Raw genomic sequence first — 24986 nt, 5'->3', positions numbered from 1 at the left:
TTTATGTTTTGTTGCATCAAAAAGTGAAGAAACCGCCGAAACGGTTTTGGAGGTTTTTATCAATATAACGAACGATTCCCCACAAAAATTCAGAGAAAATATGGTCGATTGTATTGAATTTTCCAATTTTATTTTTGGGGCATTACAAACTTTTCCAAGTTGTTTTTCATCAGTATTACGCTTAACAAACAATTTGATTCAATTAAATTATGAAAATCAAGAAAATATTAAAAATCATTCGTCAATGATGCTTCGGAAACTTTTTAATGATGTGTTAAGAATTTTCGAATTTTTGATTGAAAACATTTCTAATTTTAGTACGCGAGAAAAAATTGATGCGTTACAATTGTTTTGTTCAGTGATCGAATTATCTGATTATCAGATGAAAACATTAATCATCGAAAAAGACGAAATTATTTTGTTTTTTTGTGAGCTCTTTTTAATGAAGCCCGAAATAAACTTTAAGCTACTGTGCGCATTTAATAAAATTTTTGAGGTGCCTGACATTAATGAGCGATTAACACATGTGTATGAAATAATAATTGAAAATGTGAATTGCGATGAATTAGCAGAGGAATGTAATAGCTCCGAAGATATGGATTTGATTTATGAGTTTGAAAAGTTCGATGAAAAAATGAATTCTTTCCAACCTACAACTGATGATACATGGCAATAATGTGTTCTATATTAAATAAATATTATTAAATTGTTTCAACTTTTTTTTTTGCTATCAGAACGAAATTTTTAAAGATAAATCTGCTTTAATATTTCATCAGATATTTTTTAAGTTGTAAAATTGAGCTAAATCTGTATTTAAAAATTGTTAAAATACAAACAAAAGTTAATGGTTGAAAATGTTTATTGAGTTTCTCAAATTATTTCTTGCTTTCTAGTAATTCCACTATTTCAGCACGTCCAAATTTCTTCGCCATTTCAAGTGATGTTAAAAATAAATTTATTAAACTCCTTATTAAAAATATAAACTTCAAAATATTTAAATAATAATCAAATTTTAAATATTAATGTTTTTATCATTGACATTAGCACCTTTCTCAAGAAGTATTTTAACAATATCAATCCAATTAAGTATAATGGCATACATAAGTGCATTTAAAAATAATTGATATAAACTCCAAATTATCAATATAAATTAAAAATATTTAAAATTAACAACAAATCAATTAATAAAATATTTTGAATATTTACATCAATATCTTTTTGTGCAAGAAGGAATTTAATTGTTTCAATTTTTCTTGCTACGAAAGCCAAAAGAAGTGGTGTTTGCAACAAGTTAAATTAACACCAAATCATTAAAATATATTGAAAATATTCAAAATTAACTTGAAATATAACAAATGAATACCTATTACATTAATATTAACTCCTTCCTCAATAAGTAATTTAAGAGCTTCAACATTACCTATTTTAACTGCTAACATAAAAACATCTTAAAATAGTTAAAATAAATATCAATTGAACAAAACAAATTTTAAATAAATTTCTAATTCTTTTTTTTGAAATTCTTCTTGCGAAAGAATTAATTTAACAGTATCAGTATCACCTTCTTTAATTGCAAATGTAAGGATTGAATTAAAAATATGAAATAAATTCCAATTATTATATTAAAACATCATATAATCAAAAAGAAATTTCAAATAAAAAAAAGAAATATCTTTTATGTTAACATCAATTCCTTTTTGTTGTAATAATAATTGAACAATATCATCATGACCACGACGATAAGCAACCATTAATGCTGTATTAAATATTATTAAAAAATTCCAATTTATTGATATAAACAAAAAACAAAATGAATAAACATGAAATAGAATATTTAAATACTTTGAATATTAAGATCAATTCCTTCACATTTAAGAAGTAATTTGACAGATTCAATATTTCCATATTCTGATGCTAACATAAGTGGTGTTACATTTAATTAAATTAAATACCAAAACAACAAATAAAACATAAAAAAATTTAAACAATTTTTATAACAAATATATAAAAATCTTTAACATTAGGATTAATTTTTTTATTTTGAAGAAGTACTTTAATAAGTTCAATATTATTAGTTTGGAAAGGAATTAACAATAGTGGAACAAATAACTCAAACAAACTTTAAATTAACAAAAGATATTGAAAACGATCAAAATAGATATCAAACAAAACAAACAAAAATCTGTAACTTTAACATCAATTCCTTTTTGATTAAGAAGTAATTTAACCATTTCAACTTGATTTTGATTAACAGCATTAATAATTGGTGTATTAAATAATTTAAACATTTTCCAAATATTATTTTAAAATATAAAATGATTAAAACATATCTCAAGCAAAACGATTAAATATCCTTTGTATTAATATCAATACCACATGAAAGAAGTAATTTAACAGTTTCTAAGCTTCCATAGAATGCAGCATTTGAGAGTGCTGCTCCAAAAGAAATCAAGAAATAATTACATTAATATCAAATTTTTCTTTCTCCATAAGATATTTACAAAATTCAGCGTTATCAAATCTAACAGCATATGATAAAATATTATTTGGTAATTCCACGTTTTGCTGTTGGAAAGCCATCAAGAGATAACCTGTTTTTGCTGAATCAAGAATCATATTATCACTTATTTCTAATCCTTTTTTCAACAAAAATGCTAATACTTCATAATTGTCGTATTTAATACATGTCTCTCCCAATTGATTTAAATTTAATTTAGCGATTTTCTTCTTCGAATTAAAGAAAAGATTATTCCTATGGAATTGTGTTGCTGTTTGTAATCCATCTTTATATGATTTTTTATATACATAATAATTTCTTTCTTTAATTTCTGGTAATTCCTCTTCACATATTCGAATAATTTCTGAATTTCCTCCTGCAATCGCATGTTTGAATACATCAGCAGATAAGCCATCAATTTCTAAACAAAATTTGAAACATTGAACTGATCCATAAAATGCACAAAAGTCTATCAATGTTGTATACTCATTATTAATATATGAGCACCTTTCATAAAGTGATGGACGTATTTGGTCTAATATTTCATATAAATCTTCTCCTTCTTCTTTGTAAATTGTCTTTAATCTTTCAATATCATCATTTCGAATGATTTCAAGTATTTCTGATGGATTTTTTCCTTCTTCAATAAGTTGTTTATGGAGTTCCCAATCATTTTTAGAGACTTGGTACCTTTTACGTCTGAATTCTTTACGAAATTGATGATTATTCTTAAGCAAGATATTGATTTCAATATCGTTCCTATACTGAGCAAAATATAAACTCATGCGTGTTTTGGCTTCACTTTCATCAATTAAATGACGTTTGATAAGTTCATAAAGAAGATAATTGTATTCTTGTGTTTCTGCTCGTGTTAAGTTTCGGAAAATTTCAAAAATATCGCGTTTTTGTTTGTTTGAATCTTTTTCTGCTTGATTAAGTTGGATTAAAAAGTCAATGCAAGTATTGAGTAGTTTGAAATTTGTGGAAATTATAAGTGAATAGATCAAACTACAAACACAATAATTAAAAGTATCAGGATAATTTTCATCTAATTGTTTAATTACATCTTGAACTACTTCTGCAATATTATTTTCGTTGAGACGGAATATTGTTTTCTCGAGAACTTGGAGTTTCTCCAAATCTAGCATGAAAAAGTGATGTGTCATATCCATCGAAATGTCACAGTACGATGAAATAACCGCATTCAAATATGAGTCATTTGTGACAAAAAATTTTGTAATCGATTACAATGTTTCTTTAATGATTTTTTGATGAATGAAATGTAAAATGATAATTAAAGCCTTAACACATCACCTGTGATTATTTGATAAAATTATGATAAGTTATAAATATTATGCATCATCTTATCATATGATTTATTTTTACGTCATTAATGAATTTACCACCGATTGCTATAAGTATGAAATATTTCATCTTGATTTTTCATTATTTTTTTATGTTAATTTGAAACCAAAATACAGTACATAATAACATACAATTCGAAAAAAACAATAAAAATACTTAAAATCAAATAATAAACACAAAAATTATTATTTATAATTTATAAAATTATTGTTATAATTTCGCGTAAATGATTCATTCGTTCACTCATTAAACAAGCTATCGAACTTTGGTAACAGCGGTCGAATTGTCTCGCACGAATCAATCCATTGTTGCTTTCTCTCTTCTGTATCGAATACGCCGCCTTGTTTCAACACGAACAAAGCGTTTCCCAACAATTCGGGCACCAACTCGTTAAAGTCTCTAATTTTCATTCTTGTCAAATTCAGCGAATACTGAATCATTCTAAACCAAATTCTTTCGAAGTTTGGCAAATCCGATAAAAAGTTATAATCTGTCAGAAACACCTTATAAATTGCCTTTGTCATTAGGACAGATCTTTCTATTATATTTGGAGACTTTTTCCTTTGTATTGCGATTTCCGAAGGCAAAGAAGAAAACGCCGGGAAAAGAATCCATTCGAATATTTGATCCCACATTTGCGGCGTTTGATTTTTTATTGATTGGAACCTTAATAATGTTTGAAGGTTTGCAAATATTGGGTAATATTCTTCATTCGTATTTTTCAAACAATATATTACTATTGTTTGTAAAAAAGGGATCCAAAAATCAGTCAAATTATCGATACCTGGTTGATTAGGTAATATCAAAAATTTGTTTATTAATGAATTAAGTAAATTTATCGTTGATATTTCGGTATAATTATATGATAAGTTTAATATGTTTAACGCGCCTTTATATTTAAAGAATGACGCAAATGATGATATATGTAATGAAAAGAAGGAATTTAATCCATGTACTAATTCGGGTAATAACGATTCGAATATTTTCTGATCAAATTGTGTCGATTTCTCTAATAAATCGATTAATTCTTTACGGAACTTTTGTTGGGTCCAAAAATGATTCATCAAATTAAACATTGAATTTAATATTCTTTGTAACAATAATAAAATTGTTCGATTTAATTGTACCGAATTAAATATATTTAAATATAACTCATAAATTATGTTCCAATATTGATATATTCTTTCCGAATTAATAATCGCTGATTGTGTTATCCAATGAATACAAATTGATATTTCTGTTGGTTTATCCAAAATATTTGTAATAAATTGTTGCGTGATAATTACTAAAGATTTGATAAAATATCCAAATGATTGAGATGAAAAATGTAATGAATTATCAATGATTTGATGGATTTTACATTCCCTTAAAAATGTTTTTTGTTCATTTATTTGTAACTCATCAGGAACACCTTCATTTTCATCTTCGTTTTCATATGCGCCTAAAATTCTAAAGAATGAAAGTACTGATGAATTCCTTCGCGTTGATTTCTTAAACATTTGTGGACCGATTATAACATTTTCATTCTCTTTACATATGTTATTTTGCGTTCGCATTTCTTCGGGTAATATATCCATTTTAAATAATTGTAATATAAGCTCTAAAAACCATTTCCAGCCTTCTTGAACTTGTGAACCATTATCGAATATGATTAATGATAATGTACTAAACACTTTTTTTGATTTTTCATCGAAAAACCCAATTTTAGGATTTATATGTGTTAAGTTACATAAATTCACAATTAAGTTATCAAGGATATCATGAAGTCGATAATATGAAGCTATAGAAGCACATTTAGAAAACGACTCAAGTACAATTAAATTACCCTCAATCGAATGCTCAAATAAAACAGTAAATATTGGCGCCGCTAATTGCCAAATTTCTTTAAACAATTTAATGACTATTAAAGGTTGTTCAGTTATATTAAAATCACAAATTTTTATATCTTTAACTTTGTCTTGTTGTAATAAAAGTTCCCAATATGAAGTAGAATTTGATTGTGTATCTTTTTCTAATGAAATTGGAATTCGTTTTACTAAGTCGAATATATTCGAAAGAAATTGTGCATCATAATCTTTTCCATTGTTTTGACCTTTTAACATACTTAAAAAACCCGGAAACGTTTCTTTATTTGCAACGTTATTATTATGTAATGAAGTATGTAACATTAACCAAGCAACAGAAAACACATGTACAGATGCAGCATCAGAGAATATATTCGAATTCGGATGCGAATTATAAAATGATATCGAAAACATATCTAACAATCGATCAACTATTTGTCCTTCACCAGGAATTCGAAACGATGACAAAAATAATCGAATCGATTGATCAATATCTAATTGTGAAAAGTCAAATAAATTAATATATTCTTGAAGAACTTCATTACAATAAGGTTTGTTATGTCCGAAAAATTTACCAATTGCATCTTTAGATATTCCTCGCTCGGAAAATAACATTTTCGCAAATTCTTTCGATGGAATATTCGAATTTATAAATGATGACGTATTCTCATTAAATTCTTTGACGAATTTTTCATGAGAATTTTCTTGGTTATTAAGTTCATTAATTATTGGATTGTTTTCACATATATAACTTCGCGTATTACTCGTATCTAATGATAATTGTGAAATTAATGTGGTTATAAGTGAAAGTGCAATGCTTTGTGATTCGGGTAAACTTGATGGAATTTCTGCAACTGTCGATACAAGATTTAAAAATTTCTCTAATAGACTTGAAAAATAAGAATTATGAATAAAATTAGAATATAAAGTAACCACAAAATTGGTTTGTGAGATAAAATCGATTAAAATATTAAACGCTGTTGATCGAAGAGATTGAGAGACTTTGTTCGACGAACAGAAATTGAGAATGCTCTCAAAAAGTTCTGTAAATGGAGTAACTGAATGCGTCCAATTTGTGGAAAAAACGACAAAAAATAAACGAAGGGAATTAACAAAGTTTTCTCGCGTGTCTTGGAAATTTAGTTGTTGATGAAGAAGAACACATGTGATGGTAATAAGTTGATCTGGAATGGTCGGATATTCTTCTGCAATGGAAATAAGCACCTTAAAAGAAACATTTCGGGAAACCCAATCATTGCCATAATATACATAATCTGCAATATGAAAAAGTGAAGAAAGAGATTGCGAAGAAAGAGGCTTAAGGTCATCACGAGTAAGAATTAAGTACATAATACGTGAAAGCACTTGTGTTAGAATTATTGAATGTGGTCCATTTTGTGTAAGTTGACGAACATCTTGTTCACAAAACTTAAATAATAACTCAAAAAAAGAACAATCAATGAGGTGTGATGATGTATTAAGTATGTCAATAAAGATTGAAAAGATTTGTACCATTAATGTTATACAAGCAGACTCGGATGTTAATTGATATTGACATTCACAAAGGCATTTAATTAGCCCTGATATTTCTTCTGTTGTTTTGAAAAGACCTGATTTTTCAAATCGACTGAGTGAATTAATTGCTATGGATGTTAAAACATCTGTGGAACGTGGATATGTTATAATTTTTGAAAATGGAGATAAGATTTCGAGCACAGAGGGAATTTCTGATTTTGACCATATTCGAAATTGAATTTGTTTGATTTCTTCTTGAAGTCCTTGTATAATATTTCGTTGAGGGGGAAGTTGTAGTTCGGCTAGAATATAATGACACTCATCAGAAATTATGAATTGGTGCTTTTTTTCCATTTACATTTTTCAGAAGATTTTTGGTCAGATAAAAAATGGAGAAATCGAACAAATATAAAAAGATTTACACATTATTAATTAATAAATTAAGTAAAAAGAAAAATCTTATTGATCACATTCAAGAATTGTTGGTGTTAGGTTTTATCATCTGCTCACATTTACATTGAATATTCTATTGTGATGGAATGTTAATAAAAAAATACAAAAAATTTTGCCTGCGAGCGGAGTCGAACCGCCGACCTTTCGCTTACAAGGCGAACGCAATAACCACTATGCTACGCAGGCAGCTGATATCGAAATTTTTATCAATCACCTGATTTTATATAGTAATTAAAGAACAATTTAACTTTTTGAACTCAAAATGGTCGATTACGATCATGTGGATCATTCATGAAGATCATCGAATTTCGTATAATTGTTCCACTAAGTGTTGAAAAATACGGAATTGGATTTCGTTATATGGGATATCTTTATGCTAAAGATGAAAAGAAAAACGGCGAAGGAATTGAACTTGTAAAAACAGAGCCTTTTGAAAATGAAAATGAAAAAGGAAATTTCACCTACAAAATATATCATTGCAAGTCCAAAATTCCAAGAGTAATTTGTTGGGCAGTTCCTGAGAAATTTCTTCATTTCCATGAGAAATCATTTAATGCCTTTCCTCATATTAAAACTACTAACTTTATTCCTGATGCAGATGATAAGTTTTTCCTTCAAGTAGAATCACAGCATATTCCATATACAAAAGGAATGGAAATACCTGATAACGTTCTTAATCTCAACGAAGAAGAACTTGCTATGCGTACTGTAGTGTATCTTGATATTCTTGATGGGAAACCTGATCCCGATAAGCCTGAATATGATTTACATAATTTTTTTTGTCCAGAAGTTAACATCAACACGCCACTAAAAAATACAGAAAATTCAGAATTTGATCAAAACGGCCTTCCTTCGTGGGTAGATTCATTTGAAGGGGAAATGATGATTTGTGTCAAAGTTCTCAAATTCGAATTTCATTGGTTTGGACTTCAGAGCATGATAGAGAACATTGTTGGCAACTCATTTTATCCCGGCACATTCACGAACACTAATCGAAAAGTTGTTGCTAGTGCAAAAGATTGGCACAATCTTACAACAGAACAAATGAACGAAATAGAAAATAAACTTATGGAGGACCAGTATAAAGATGGTGGGTTTATCACAGATGAATAAACATTTCCATGGAAATGAGAATTATTTTTTGGAGAATTTACCGTTAAATAATCCATTGAAATTAAGCGTCGGTTTTACTGAAAAATCTGTGTCGTTGTGTTGAAATATCTGACAGATATACCATTGAAAAAAATTGACTTTCATACAAAAAGTTTGCACTTAGTCAATTAGTTAAACGGGCTCATATATTTTTCCAAATGGGATCATCTCAAAGTACACCAAAGCATAGAGAAATTCTTCAAATGTTACAAAGTATTGAAAAGATCATTTTTGATTTAAATAATAATAACATTGATGAAACTATTAAATCTTTATTAAAATATTTTCCAAAAGAATTTTCATATTCTTATATTTTGACAATATCAAGAATCTTATATTCATATTTTATTTCAAGTCAAATAGAACAAGAAAAGTTTGTTGAGTATTTACAGATTTTCGAAAGTCAATTGGATCCTAAAGTTATAACTATTTTTACACAATTATTGTTATGTTTAAAAAGTCAAGAATCAAATTATCTTCTTGAAGTAATGTGTAGAAACTCAATGATTGATCCAAAAGTTATTCAAAATAAATCAACATCTTTATATTTTGCGCAATATATTCCAAAAGAAACAATTAATGATTACGTTGAAATAATACGAAAAAAAGGATTTAATGACCTTAATAGATATGTCAATTTAGAAGAATTAGATAATATTGGGTTTATAAAGCAATTTGTTGATAATTATGAAAGACTTTCAAAGAATGATTGGGAACTCCATAAGAAATATATTGAAGATGGGCATAATCCAAATGTAATTGCGAAAATAATTCGAAATGATGAAATAGAAAAACTTCAAGAAATATCATCGCAAACAAATTTTGATTTTAATCAAACAATTGAACCATCACTTTATGAAAAGTGTTCATTCATTAATAAAGAAAATGTTTCATTAATTAATTACGCAGCATTTTTCGGATCAATTTCATGTTTCAGATATTTACTCATGAATAATGCAAACATAAATAACACATGTAAATATGCAATTGCAGGTGGAAATGGAGAAATCATTCATTTGTGTGAACAAAATCATTCATCATTTGAAGATGCATATGAAACAGCAATAGAATTTCATCGAAATGATATTTTTAATTATATTTATGAAAATAAAATTGCAGAAATTAAAAATTTAGAAGAATTAGGAAAGAAATGTATTATATATAATAATTTTGATATCCTTTCATTTTTAATTAAAGAAAGAATGAAAATTAATGAAGCTTTTATCATTGATTCAATTATAACAGGGAATTTATATATTGTGCAATATTTCCTTGGAAATAATTCTCTTTCTTTAGATTTATCAAAAATTCCAAGTTTTTTAGGGAATGAAGAACTTATGAACTTCCTTATTAATAAAGGATGTATTGATTTAAAAAAGATTGTTTGTTTATTTAATTAAATGTTTATAAAAATAATTTGTTGTTTATTGATAATTTTTACAATTTTTTCAAAATATTTGATGGAATCATAAATGCATCAAAGAAAGGTTATACTGATATAATTAAATTACTTCTTAAACAAGAAGGAATAGATATTAATGCTAAAGATATTTATATATTTTATATCAGATTTACTCTATTAATTTTATGTCTCAAGATAATATTTGGATTTTATTCAAAACATTTAGAACAGCACTCATAAATGCATCTATGCTTGGACATACAAAAGCAGTCAAATTACTTCTTGAACAAAAGGGAATTGACATTAATGCCAAAGATATAAATATATTTTGTTTAATATTTATTTTAATAATTTTATATTTCAAAATAATGTTTGGAAATTATTTTATATACTTAAAACATCACTTATGTGGGCATCAGAAAAAGGTCACATAGAAACAGTCATTTTACTTCTTGAACGAAAAGAAATTGATATTAATGCTAGAACTATTTCTTTATTTTGCTTCAAATTTATTTTAATTGTTTAATAATTTTAAACAATATTTCAAAATAATTTATATTATTTAATACAACACTTATTTTTGCAACCACTAATGATCATATTTTTATAGTTAAATTACTTCTTAAGCAAAAAGGAATTGATGTCAACGCACAAGATATTTTTTTATTTTGTTTCAAATTTATTTTAATTGTTTAATAATAATAAATAATATTCGGAAATCATTATTACTATTTAAAACAGCACTCATGTGGGCAGCTGAAAAAGGTTATACCGAAATAACTAATTTACTTCTTGGACACAAAGAAGTTTATCTAAATGAGCAAGATGAATATTTATTTTATTTGAAATTTGTTTTCGTATTTTATTATTTCAAAATAATAATTGGAAATTATTAATAAAATTTAGAACTGCACTTATGTTAGCAGCTGAAAATGGTAAAATAGAAATAGTTAAAATACTTCTTAAACAAAAATTACTTTTTATTGATACTCAGGATGTTTCTTTATTTTATTTAGGATTTATTTTCGTATTTTATTATTTCAAAATAATATTTGGAAATTATTTAATTTATTTGAAACAGCACTTACGTATGCATTACGCAAAAACCATCATGAAATATTCGATTTACTTGAGCCATTAACAACAATTTAACTTTCAAATAAAACAGTATTAATCCTTTGACAACTCTTAAAGAAATATTTATAAAAAACACAATAACTTTAATTTAGATATATTTTTTACAATAAATTCAACTATGGGTGCTATATACTTTTGAAAATATTTTCATTCAAGCGATACTATATATATTTCAGGCTAAAAGTATAATTCTTTAAGCTTAAGGATAGCTTTAACTTGAGTTCTTATACATTTAGTATTAAAACTAAGGCAAATTAAGTAAAATTACGTGGATATGAGAGAATTAATGTGAGAAATGAAGGTTTAATTACATAACATATTTAAGTTATCTATGTACAAAAAGGGAAATTTGCATATTAATAAGATAAATATATAAGTAGGTGGAAGATGATTTAGTAGTTCAAAAATTATATCAGAAAAACGAAATTTATTTCTTGCCTTTTCTGCCCTTTGGAGCAGCTTCGGCCTTTGGTGCTTCTTCTACAACTTCTTCCTTTGCGCCAGCAGGACGACCATAAGCAACAAGCTTTGAGTGCTTGATCAAGCAAACAATCTTACCGTCAGCTTCGAGTTGCTTCAAAACTTGACGAGCAACTGTAAGGGAAATCTTATAACGATCTGCAAGTTTGGATGGTGTGATGAGTTTGCTGCGTGGTACGGCCTTTTCTATTTCTTCAGCAACTTCTGAAAGAAGGACTGTAGCCCAATCCCTCTTTTCTTTGTTTGTAGTCTTTGTCCACTTCTTTTTTACTTGAGGCATTGACAGGAAAGGAGGACCAAAACCGCAAAAATGACGGTTAAAAGTCTGCTTTCTATTGTATATTAATAATCCACTTTTTCAATTAATTTTTCAATCAGACGATACTGATTTTTCTGTGAAAAACGATCTTTTTATCATTGAATTTTCCAGCTGGAATGAAGTCTTTTCTTAATTTTATTGATGAATTATTATGCATTATAACTTGCTTTATGTTAAATCATTATTGAAAACAAAAAACTTATTAAACCGAAATCGGAATGCAACAAAATAAATAATTATGAAAAACGTAACCATTAAATTCTTTCTGAGAAAAACAATGATATCATTGAGTTCAAGAAAAAAAAATGTTAAAATTAAGTAATTAATATGTTACTGAATTTAAGCAATAAGTTTTTTTTTTTTTAAAAAAAACTGGATTATAAAAAAAAGAAGGATTTAAAAATCCCAATGTTTTAATCGCTTACCTTGTGCCACCAGCCTTGTAAACACGGGCGTTGATTTCTTCTTCATTTAATTCATCAAGGGAGTCAGCATCAAGAGCAATAGAAATTTGGTTGATAACCTTTTCAACATCTCCTCTGTGGAGGTTCATCTTTGCCTTTGTGTTCATGCGTGTGCCCTTAGCGATATATTTGATGAAGACGAATTTAGAACGAATAGACATTTCATCACCTGTTGTAACACGAAGGTAGCCATAACCAAGGAACTTATCTCCGATAGCAGCCTTCATTTCTTCGAGACCGCCTTCACCCTTTCCGTGAAGACACCAAACTGTTTGATTTGATCCTTCCTTATATGTGATGAGCATCCAGTTGATTGGGGATTTATCATTACGAACTTCTTCGTAGGCTTGCAAAATTTCAGGGTCAGAGCAATCAGAAGTCATGATTGACAAGTGAAGTGAGTGTTGAAGACGTTCATATGGGACAAATTCGAAATGGCTTCCTTTGAATTCCCACTCAATATTGAATGCCTGGCATTATCGTCATAAACCAGTTGGGTGCTGTCTCCAAAAGTGTCTAAATAAAGTTTACAATTAGATGGCACAATTTTGCCAGGTCACCTTTCAATAAATTCGAAAAACAGAGTGTTCCCCTTTGATTATTCGATATTGAAATGACCATAAAAAATACGAAATGGTTTTATAAAATTTAAAAAAAAAATTTATGAAATATAATAAAAACATATTAAGAAAAATACATATCATTATTTTTGAAGTGAGGTATTCAATAAATTTGTCATTAACCGTCACAAAAAAATCTCAAGTTGAAATTGATTAAACTTAATCACAAAATCATGTGCAATCTATGAATCACATAGAAATTCATATTACTTGATTTTATTTTAATTTCAAGTATTCAAAAAGCACTAATATGAAAGCAGATGTATTCTAGATTTTTGATTTTTTAAAAATATAATTTTTAGTTTTAATTTTTATTATCATTCTGATAGATTTTGTATAATAAAACTGTTGTTATCTTATTATATTTTTTACCTAAATTGAGAATAAAAAACATTCAACAAGGCGTTTTAACCAAAATTTGAACCAGTGAAATATGTTTTAGATCAAAAAGGAATTGATGTTAATGCGAAAACTATTCATTTGAATAATTTAAAATATGTTTTAATAATTTAAAATGAATTTTTCATTAAAAATTAAATTATCTTATTCAAACTCTGTGTAAATATTTTCATGGATATAAATTTATAACCTAAGTTAGATTATTGGTATTGATATATATGTATGCAAATATAATTGAAATTACAATAATTTTACCATTTTCAAAAATTAATTTATAAACTAATATCTGCTATGATAGAACGCAACTGTTTATTTATATAATAAAAATCAATCCGAGTGTGTCCTTACAAAAACTATAAAAAAACATTTGAAGTTAACAATTTATTAATTAAACTAAAAGAACCACAGTTTAGCGCTTGAAGGCATTGTCTCAGAGTATGCGTTCAATTCGAATGTCAGTTCTCTTTGTTGGCATGATTTCTCGTACAGCTTATTTGCGATCTTTGGGTTAACGTTCGCAATTGGGCATTGCCTTTGTTGCTGCATGTACCTCTGCATGATATCGAACACTCTTTTCGTGCCCGCGTCATCGAAGAACTCCGCCTCTAATTTGCGATTGATTTTTTGTGGCTTAATGACAGGGACAGTGATTGTGGTTGTCTTGGTTTCCACTGGTTCTTCCATCGCACGCCCGAATTGTATATTTACTTTAGTTGTTCCGCCAAATCGTGATCCTTGTAATGCATTTCGAGCACTTTCTGCTTCGGAATGCGATTCCATGGTGATGTAAGCCCAGTCGGGATGACCAGTAACAAATTTTATACGGATAATGTTGCCATATGGCTTGAAAAAGTGCATGAGAATTTGTTCTGTAACAATTTCAGGGTCAATGTCTTGTAAGAAAAGTGTTGTATTGGTAGAATCAATGCTTGTGGAATCAGTGTGTACACGATTTCCTGTGGCTTCACTGATTTTAATGGGACGACCAAATTCACTTGAGCCATTTAACATACGAATAGCTTCATCAACCTCGCGTTGTGTATTGAATTTGACAAAACCAAAGCCACGAGAGATATTGTCAGTACCGCGAATAAGTCGAGAAGAAATAACATCGGGGAAATATCGGCGGAAGTAATCTAAAAGCTTCTCTTCGTCAATGCTAAGTGGTAAGTTACCTACATAGATGGAATAACCGGCGGCTTGTTGAAGCGTTTCAAGATCACTATCAACTTTGCCCCAGTTGAGCCTGAAGCGAACAGTCGGTGATTGAGGAATAGGAGTGTCTCGAAGAAGACGCAAAACGGTGGCAGCTTCTGATGGTGTGTTGAATTCGAGAAATCCATATCCCATTAAAGCTCCAGTCAATTTGTTCCTTTGAAACCTGCAAGAAACAGGAACAACTCCTGTCTTTTGGCGGACAGTGTTCATGAGCTGTTCTTCACTTTCCCAAAGATCAGTGTTTCCCACCCATAGTTGGTGATTCGATGACATCAGAAATAAAGAAGGAAAACGGCTTCCAATTGGGGCGGCCTAAGTGATGTGTTTTTTGGCAACTTTACATTATATATGCCGATAGTTAACCGCTTAGTGAGTTATTTATTTTTTTACAAATGAATGAAATAATTTGATTTCTCAAGCCTGTTCATACAATTAGAATTTAATTAATGTAAAAGCCAAAAAAATATGCATGTTCTGTGTTCCGCACTCATTGTTAAACTACACAAATATTAACACATTTCATGACAACTTTATGTTTAATGGCAATAAAACAATTTGCATCAGAAGTTGTGAAGTTTATCGCCAATTACAAACAGTTGATTTAGCTGAAACACAAAAAGTTCATTCGGTGAATTTTGTTTTATTGTTTAAATTTTATTTATTTCTTTTGCGTATTTGGCCCAACCGGTTTTTTGAACATTGACAGCGAAGGCGCAGGCGCGAGTGAAACATCGATAGAGGTACCGCCACCTGCAAATGGCTGTTTTGGAGGCGGCATCGACTGTTTTGGTGGCGGTAAAGGCGGCTTTGATGGAGGAGGTAATATGTATTGTTGTGTAGCTGGAATCTGTATTATCTTTGGCGTTGCGCTTGGTACATTTACAGCGGCGGCAGTTGGCGTTGGCGTTATTGCAACAACAGGCGACGGCTGTATTATTGTTGGCGCCTGCATTGGGACGGGAGTTGGCTTCCGGCTTAAGTCCGGCGGCTGTTGCGTTTGGTTTGCAGTTGTTGCGGTGGCAGGCGGCGGTTGTGACGGTTGTGGGGTTTGATGCGCTGTTGATGTTGTAACAGATTTCTGTTGCTGCGCTGGCGCATTGGATGCAGGCTGTGGCGCTTGCTGCGGTGCCGGCTGTGGAACTGTTGCTGGCTTCGGTGGCTGTGGTGCTTGTTGAGCAGTTGTTACATTCTTAGTAGGCGGCGTTTGTTGTTGAACTGATGCTGGCTTTGGTGGTTGTTGGGTTATTGTTACATTCTTAGGCGCTGATTGTTGAGCTGTTGGCGGCTTTGGTGGCTGCTGAGCAGCTGGTGGCTTTTGTTGTTGCTGATTTATTACATTCTTAACATTTTTGTTGTGTATCGGTACATCTTCCAACATATTATCCGGCGGCGATCTCCCTCCTAATGAATGGTCACTTGAATGATTTGAAATTTGGAACGACACGAACGAATTCACGTTGTACAAAGTTGGCACTCCCAAATCGCCCAAAGATCCGACAGATCCATGATGTATTGAACCACTTAACATAGAGTTGCTGCATCCCTTAATATAATCCCTTAACTTATTACTCCAACTCTTTGCAAGTTTAATATAACCTTTATCATCTTGTGAAGAACTTTCATCATTTTTAATTAGCAAAGACTCATCGAATTGTGACATTGCGTAAGCAATTTCTGGCGAGTTGACATCATTTAATGGAATATTTTGTTGATATCCTTTAACAAATGATTCCATCTTTAAGAGATTCTTTTCGATCTCATTTTTAGCATTTAATATTTCATATTTACAACTTTCATCTCCTAATTCATAATTAATACAAATGTTTATAACAATAGAAATGTTTCCTTCAATGATGTTAATGATATCCGTTGGCGCATTTTGAAATAGTTTGGACAAACTCGTAAATTCATAAATACTCATCGCTAATTGCGTCATGACATATGATGAATCTTGTTGCTGATGTTCAATTTGTTCCATCAGTTTCGAGATTTTATCTTTAGCTCTTTCATATGACCCTAATAATTCTTGGCCGTTCATATTCCATATGTATTTGTTTGAATTATCGATGTAATATGTCAAATCATTGATGTATACGTTAAAAGTGTCAATCGACTTTTTCAATACCTTATCGTCATTAGTTAATTGAATGGAATCAATGAACTTTTTGATTTGATTAACTATTGAAATTATGTTACTCGACAATTGAAAATTAGGAGAACAAATGATTGGATGACGAATCGTTCGAAGGTATTTTCTAAGCTTAGAGTTTAATGAATCCAATTCTAATGATTGAATGTTTTTAGCTATTTGAATTTGTTGTTGAAGTAATGTGAAAAATTGTGATATGTATGTGGTTGTGATAAATATTAATATTTGTAAAAATCGTTTGTATGTTAATATACATGCGCCTGAGACAATGTTAGTATTAAAATGTTCTAAAAAGATTCGAAATGTTCGACTTAAATATTCATATGCTCGTGAATTCGGATCAACTAAACATTGTTCATTTAAGCTATTAAACGAAGACAACATCAGCGAGATCCGATATTCAGAGTTAAGTGGCGCACGCGCATAATTTTCATTAGATGCATTTAATAATTCACGTGAAAATTTTAGGGTGTTCCGTTTCTGTAAACATGATATCCGATATTCGGTAGATTTCTCCTTTTCATTAATTTGGTTAACAAAGTTATGGTCAATCTTATCATAATATTCATTAATTTCTGATATAAGTCCTTCAACGTCTTTGGTGCTATAACCGTTTACAACAACTGAATTTACGTATAGAAAAGTTAATTGAATTAATTTGCTGATGGATTGCAACTTTTTGTGCGCAAATTGATCGGCGGTAATGGGTGAACATAAAAGTGAAAGTTTGGATTTTTGGATTTGAGTTAAAAATTGTGAAATATGTTCTTTGATATTAGGCTGTAATTGATTGAGTTTGGACTTGATATCTGATACTTTATTGTTTGTTATCGTTTGAAAGATATCTTTGCATGGTTCTTTAAATTCAATTGATTGAGATCTTGACAAGATCTTCTTGACTGCAACTTGAGCTGTAAAGCAAAGCAATGGGTTGGAGCTCTTGAAGTTTGCAAGCGGATGAATTATATTTAGAAAATCAATCAGAATATTTGAAAGATCAACAATATTGTCAAAAAATGTTTGACTCGTCTCAACAAAAAACGAAATTTCGAGTCCGATGAAGAAGAGATCTGTAAGAAAATTACTATATTTAACAAATTCTTCATAAAATTGTCCAAATTGAATATAGTTTGTGTTGCTGAAATTAGCCCTTAGTTGGTCTATGTAAAGTATGATGCATTCTTTGGAGGATTCTATTGATGGAATGAAACTTTGAATATCATCAACTAATGGAACAGCTAAATATTCTTCAATGCATCCAGATCTCTTAATTTGATTGGCTTTGTTTGTTATTCCTTGGAGTTTTGTAACAGTTTGTTGAAAAACTTCAAGATCCACCGAAATTGGAAAAATTAAGGAAATTGTATTACTTTCTTTGCTTGCTGCTGTGCTAAGTGTTTGAATAAAACTCGAAATAAAGCTTAAAGTATAAATAGAATTTGTAAATTCAGGAGTAAAATTGTATGCTTTCAATCCATTTGAAACTTCCTTCATGACATAATCTAAATCATCTAGTGACATCAAGAGAGTTGACAAAATTACGTCAATCAACGCTGAAGATAATGTCGATTTGTATTTCAAATTTTGTCCTTTTATTTCTTTTGGTAAACCAATTGTACACGCTTTGATTATGCACGAATTTGTTAAAATTTTTTGGATTTGTTTTTCTTTGCTTTCATTAATATGATTTTCTGTTTTATTAAACTCTATAAGAGCTTGCGAAATGTTTGCAACAGAAGGTGGAATCTTGAATTCTTTGTATTTGTGCTCCCTGCGATTATCAATTGCTTGATGAAGGGAGTGTATAATTTCCATTTCGTAATATCGTTTGACAATTTTTTAATGGTTTACTTCATATTCGAAATGTGACGTAAAATATAGCGCCGTTTGTAACGACATAGCCAGATAAAACTGTAACAATGTTTCTGACATCGGAAGAAGACAGAATAAATTTATATGAGGCTGATAAGATTGACCAATTTAGCTTTTTTTGCTCCGCCACTGGAAAACCGCCATTTTTAAATGCATACGTCCCCCTAAAAAGTACACAATTCTTGTAAAAATTAACTTCACAAAAACTGAGGTATACGGAATTGAAACATCATTTATACTTTTTTAATTGAACTCGATCAAAATCATTATAATGTTTTCAAATTTGAGAATGTTTCAATTTTCAAGCTTTTTGGGTGTTTTACTCGAGTAAACCATTCAAATCGTGTTGATCACAACTGTAATTTTAATTTCAACTCGCATTTACGTATATATCGACCTACGATCTTCATATTATGAATATATAATAAATAAACATAGTTATACAATGAACAATAAAAAATTAAGAATAATATTATGAATAAAACGAGATAAATTTATTTTTTCATTCCAAAAAGTGACAAAAATCGACTTTTGCATGATTTACATCGGACGATAATGACAATGTCTCTATAGAGAACGATAGAAGCTTTTTTGATAAATGGTAAACATTATTAAATTTTTACCCTTTTCTCAAAAAAACACGTTATTTATAGTCGAAAAGTGCCATTAGTTGATAGAAGCTGTCCCCGTTTTAAATCTCAGAATTCATTTATATGCCTTTTTCCATTACTTAACAAATCTGTTAACTTTGAAAGCATATAAAATTTCTCATTTGAAGTAAACTTCTGTGAAGATCAGGATCACTTCAAAGAAGCCAAAGGTCGACGATAGATGTATGGTATAACTTTTTGAGACAGCTATCGTTAAAAGTGGCCTTTTTGCAAAGCAGAATAAATACTTTACACTATTGTAAAGCTATGAAACTCACAAAGCATCCGTCAAAATATGTAAAGCATGCAAAAAGTCAATGTTTCCCTTGAAAAACTGCCATAGCAGGTTTGAATTCAAATTTTGAATCGTCTTTCAAAAAGTTATATTGCACTTTTCTTTTGCGTTGTTTTAGCAAAAAAAAATTAACAACATTCATATGAATCATTAACTAAGAAAGAATTATCTTCTTTCCATTTTTTCATTGACTCTTCGTCATTTGGAACAGAATAAACAGGCATTTTCCATCTCATTGTAACGAATTCTTTGATGTTTCCAATGATTCCTTTGCTGAATGGACTATATGACTTTTTCCAATTATTTAAATATGTGATTTTTTTTGAACGTGAAAATTCAAAAGTAGTTTGGTTCATTATTATGATGAAGAGATGAACGGGTAAAAGAATAATTGGTTGAAAAACAATTATTACTGAAACACCTAAAAAGAAGGCACATGGAAATGACAAAAGAAACCAATCCATAAAAGAATCAAAGGTTTTCATTCCTGCCTTGAAATATGTAATGTTCATGAAATTGATAATAATTTCCATTAATAAAAATAAAACGAAAAAAAGATGATTTTTCATCCCAACACAAACACCAAGCCATGGACAATGATGGTCTCTGCGTAAAACGCATTTGTTGCATGTTTTACAATGTGCTGCTCGTAATGGAATGTATTGCTGACAATATTCACAATAAAATAAATCATCATTTGTATTGAGAGGTGATTCGTCCTCTGTGAAAATAAACCCTGGATCACCGGATGCTTTATATAGCCAATATAATAATAGGATTAATGAAAAAAAATATATGATAAGATTTGAATAATTATTTTGTTTTATTTCTGAGTATATTTTTGTGGATGGGTGAAATAAAAATAAAAAAATTATTATATGTAGAATCGCAAGAAAAAACTTGCTCTTCATTTTTATGTGGGCTTATTTATGTCAGTTTAATTGCATAGAATTTTATTTATTTTCTATGAAAAAAGTCCCTTATCGGCATTGTCTTTGTGTTGGGGATAAGGCATTTGTATTTCATTGTTTAAGTAAAGCAAAAACAACAGACATTAATTTTATTATGATGAAAAAATTATTGAGAATATTCACAAAAGTACCCATTCAAAAAATATTTCAAATATATTAAATCGTTATCAAAAAAAAAAAAAAAAAAAAAAAAAAATCATATTTACTTTGGTAAATTCTAATTGTATATTTATTTAATGTGCTTCCAAGCATGTCAATTTCATAAAGTCATTTGTTTATGTGTAATATGGAAATTAAACTGTTTCATTTTTTAAACGATGATGCAACCAATGAAATTATTATTAAATACGGAAGAAATACCTTCAGAACATTTGCAGATATCAAAATTTCGATTCAGTTGAACCCAAAGCGATTATTATAAAATATTTATGCATTATCTTTGTAATGCTGTTTCCAAAATTTTTTGTTGAAGTTTTTCTTATAATGCACTTTATAATATTATTGTGTTTATGTATTTACGTTTTACTTTGTGAATATATTTGTTATGTTGTATATTGCAATTTCGATTATTTTCATATGTTTGTGTGTTTATATCAACTTTTGTTTTGATACAATTATTTCGATTGTTTTCTGCATACATTCGATCTTTGAGTTGATTTTGATTATTAGCAATATGCGCTTCATTTCTATTTCTGATTGAAAATGAAGATTTGATATTTGTAGAAGAGGAATCTGAATTAGAATTTTCGTTTGTACTTTTTTCAAGGAGTAAATTTACTATTTCTGTGTAACCTAAAGTTTGTGCAATTTGAAGTGCTGTTTTAAATCATTAAAACATATTTCAAATTATTAAAACATATTCCAAGTTATTCAAATGAATATTTTTTGCATTAACATCAATTCCTTCTTTATCTAAAAGTAATTTTACTATTTCTATATTATTATTTCTAACTGCTATATGAAGTGCTGTTTCAAATTATTAAAACATATTCCAAATTATTAAAACATATTCCAAATTATTAAAACATATTCCAAATTATTAAAACATATTCCAAATTATTAAAACATATTCCAAATTATTAAAACATATTCCAAATTATTAAAACATATTATAAATTATTAAAACATATTACAGATTATTAAAATGAATATTTTTTGCATTAACATCAATTCCTTCTTTATCTAAAAGTAATTTTACTATTTCTATATTATTATTTCTAACTGCTATATGAAGTGCTGTTTTAAATTATTAAAACATATAAATAATTATTAAAACATATTCCAAATTATTAATACATATTCTAAATTATTAAAATGAATATTTATTGCATTAACATCAATTCCTTCTTTATCTAAAAGTAATTTTACTATTTCTATATTATTATTTTCAACTGCTATATGAAGTGCTGTTTCAAATTATTAAAACATATTCCAAATTATTAAAACATATTCCAAATTATTAAAACATATTCCAAATTATTAAAACATATTCCAAATTATTAAAACATATTCCAAATTATTAAAACATATTCCAAATTATTAAAACATATTCCAAATTATTAAAACATATTCCAAATTATTAAAACATATTCCAAATTATTAAAACATATTATAAATTATTAAAACATATTCCAAATTATTAAAATGAATATTTTTTGCATTAACATCAATTCCTTCTTTATCTAAAAGTAATTTTACTATTTCTATATTATTATTTCTAACTGCTATATGAAGTGCTGTTTCAAATTATTAAAACATATAAATAATTATTAAAACATATTCCAAATTATTAAAACATATTCTAAATTATTAAAATGAATATTTTTTGCATTAACATCAATTCCTTTTTGTTCTAAAACATATTTCACAAGTTCAACATTTTCTGATTCTGAAGCAAATGGCAAAATATCTTTTGTAATGTGATTATTTTGAAGGAAGCATTTAACGAGATATAAATTTCCATTTCTAGCTGATTCGTTTATATTATCAGCCTTAATATTAATTCCTTTTTCTGCCAAAAATGCTAAAATTTCATAATTATCCTTTTTAATACAAAAACTTACGAAATCATTTGTTTTCGGTATTGATTGTGTTTTTTCTAATTTATTTTCATAAAGATATTTAAAGATATCATTTCGATGAAACTTAATTGCTGTTTCATATGCAACTACAAAAGATGAATGATTTTGTTCACATAAATGAATGATTTCTTCATTTCCACCTGCAACTGCATATTTACCTGTGTTATTTACATTTGCATTATTCATAAGTAAATATTTAAAACATTTAATTGATCCAAAGAATGCTGCATAATCAATTAATGTAACATTATAATCATTAACAAATGAACATCTTTCATAAAGTGATGGTTCAATTATTTGATTAAAATCAAAATTTGTTTGTGATGATATTTCTTGAAGTTTTTCTATTTCATCATTTCGAATTATTCTTGCAATTTCTCTTGGATTAACTCCTTCTTTTATGAAATTCTTATGAAGTTCCCAATCATTCTTCGAAAGTTCTTCATAATTATCCAAAAAGTATTTTTCTATTGGATCATTTCTATTAAACCCAAATGAAAAATGGTTTTGGTTTTGGTTTTCTTCTTTTGGTTTATAATGAGCAAAATATTTTGATTTAATGTTTTTAGTTATATTTTTATCAATTAAATTTTTTTCAATCATTTGTTCTATTAATATGATTCTTGTGTGTTTGCTGCAGATATACGTTTGGTAAAAATTGCTATTAATTTAACTGTGTTTTGATTAATTTCTTCTTCTTTAGTTTGAAGTGTCTTTAAAAAATTTAAGTAAATATCAAATACTTGCTTTGGTGATGAAAATGTATTATAAACGATGCTACTTATAATGGTATTAAACGTAAAGGGATGATTTGAATCGAATAATTCCAATATTTTTTTAATGGACGGCTGAAAGTTTTCTTCGGTTAAATCAAATATAGTTTTCTCAATCTCAATTAGGAATTTCAAGCAGGTTGGAAAATTATTCAAATTTTTATCTCCTGTGTTTATAGTATCATCAATAGGCATGTGATTTAGCGAAATCATAGCTATAAAAAATTGAAACAAACCACTTAACCATGTCGTGTTTTGGGGCACCCCGTTATATGAAAGAGGGGACAATTGGACTTGAGAGCAAAATTCCAGCAATCGAATACTACAGATTAACCAAAAATTGGGATTTAAACTTGTTAAAGGTAGTGTTCTGAGGAAAGCAGAAAAATTGGGATTTGATACGCCAAAAGGACGTTTTAAGCGAATAATTGGGACTTTGGGAAGAAGTTGCAAAAATAGACAAATGATCCAAAAATGAATCATCATAAGCTTCATTGTTTACAAGAATTACTAAATTCAATAAATTAAACAAAATCATAATGAATTCGGGAACAATTTACGGAGCATCTTCCTCATGGAAATTAATGGATTACAAACGATTTAAAAACGTTTTTTCTAAGATAAATGGTAAAAAAGCATTTCTTCTCAAAGTAATAATGATTATGATAAATCGAATAAAAAGGCTTCAGTCATACAAAAAGAGAATATCAACAAAATATTTCCTGTTATTTCAGGCGATCACTAAAGAGATATTAATGATTTTTAATCTGTTTATCGATTTATTTATGAGTGCAAGAAACAATGCATAATTAAATACATTATTGCAAAAACTGATCAGAAATATATAAGATTTTTCAATTACTTCTTTGACATTAAATTATCTTCAATCGAAAATTAAAGAAAATTTCAAACTCAATATCAAGCTTGATTACTATGAAAGCATGTTAAAATGGGAAGAACCCAAAACAGACGAAGCAATTCCTTAAGAAAGCAATTTGATAACGACGATTCAAACCGATTTGTTTTTGAGTAAATTGATAACAACCCATAGCAAATGGCTACATGATGTCAAACGCTATCCTGAAGTCTACGATTTGCTAAAAGATAAAAAGGCCAAATAAAGTATAATGAAGTCGCATTACCATGGTCGAGAATAAACGTGTTGCTTCTTGAAATAACAGGGGAGCCACATTGTTCAGCAGTAATAATATATATAATAGTAATAATATATATAATAGTAATAATATATATAATAGTAATAATATATATAATAGTAATAATATATATAATAGTAATAATATATATAATAGTAATAATATATATAATAGTA

At 28.4% G+C, this 24986-nt stretch overlaps 6 protein-coding genes across 6 annotated transcripts; 1 reads left to right on the top strand and 5 right to left on the bottom strand.

Annotated features, from left to right (window-relative positions):
- Positions 1-2448: 2448 nt before the first annotated feature.
- Positions 2449-3645, bottom strand: GO595_010545 (cask-interacting protein (caskin); the record flags this gene model as incomplete). The annotated part of the gene is made up of 1 exon (XM_067913236.1): positions 2449-3645. One exon carries the CDS (start codon positions 3643-3645, stop codon positions 2449-2451), a length of 1197 nt encoding a protein of 398 aa, XP_067769283.1.
- A 4320-nt stretch (positions 3646-7965) lies between these two features.
- GO595_010544 (Phosphatidylinositol transfer protein) lies at positions 7966-8787 on the top strand (the record flags this gene model as incomplete). Its single annotated transcript, XM_067913234.1, has 1 exon — positions 7966-8787. The coding sequence occupies one exon, from the start codon at positions 7966-7968 to the stop codon at positions 8785-8787; it is 822 nt and encodes a 273-aa protein (XP_067769282.1).
- A 3005-nt stretch (positions 8788-11792) lies between these two features.
- On the bottom strand, positions 11793-12125 carry GO595_010543 (40S ribosomal protein S25; the record flags this gene model as incomplete). Its single annotated transcript, XM_067913233.1, has 1 exon — positions 11793-12125. The coding sequence occupies one exon, from the start codon at positions 12123-12125 to the stop codon at positions 11793-11795; it is 333 nt and encodes a 110-aa protein (XP_067769281.1).
- Positions 12126-12585: 460 nt separating this feature from the next.
- GO595_010542 (cofilin/tropomyosin-type actin-binding protein) lies at positions 12586-13011 on the bottom strand (the record flags this gene model as incomplete). The annotated part of the gene is made up of 1 exon (XM_067913232.1): positions 12586-13011. The coding sequence occupies one exon, from the start codon at positions 13009-13011 to the stop codon at positions 12586-12588; it is 426 nt and encodes a 141-aa protein (XP_067769280.1).
- A 1029-nt stretch (positions 13012-14040) lies between these two features.
- Positions 14041-15138, bottom strand: GO595_010541 (Polyadenylate-binding protein RBP45B; the record flags this gene model as incomplete). The annotated part of the gene is made up of 1 exon (XM_067913231.1): positions 14041-15138. The coding sequence occupies one exon, from the start codon at positions 15136-15138 to the stop codon at positions 14041-14043; it is 1098 nt and encodes a 365-aa protein (XP_067769279.1).
- A 385-nt stretch (positions 15139-15523) lies between these two features.
- Positions 15524-16903, bottom strand: GO595_010540 (uncharacterized protein; the record flags this gene model as incomplete). Its single annotated transcript, XM_067913230.1, has 1 exon — positions 15524-16903. The coding sequence occupies one exon, from the start codon at positions 16901-16903 to the stop codon at positions 15524-15526; it is 1380 nt and encodes a 459-aa protein (XP_067769278.1).
- Positions 16904-24986: the final 8083 nt, after the last annotated feature.

The sequence above is a fragment of the Histomonas meleagridis genome (assembly GCF_020186115.1).
Source record: "Histomonas meleagridis strain 2922-C6/04-10x chromosome Unknown scaffold_61, whole genome shotgun sequence".
In the NCBI taxonomy this organism is placed as follows: Eukaryota; Parabasalia; order Tritrichomonadida; family Dientamoebidae; genus Histomonas; species Histomonas meleagridis.
Note: the sequence above shows the minus strand (reverse complement) of the source record. Positions and strands in the feature narration are given on the sequence as shown.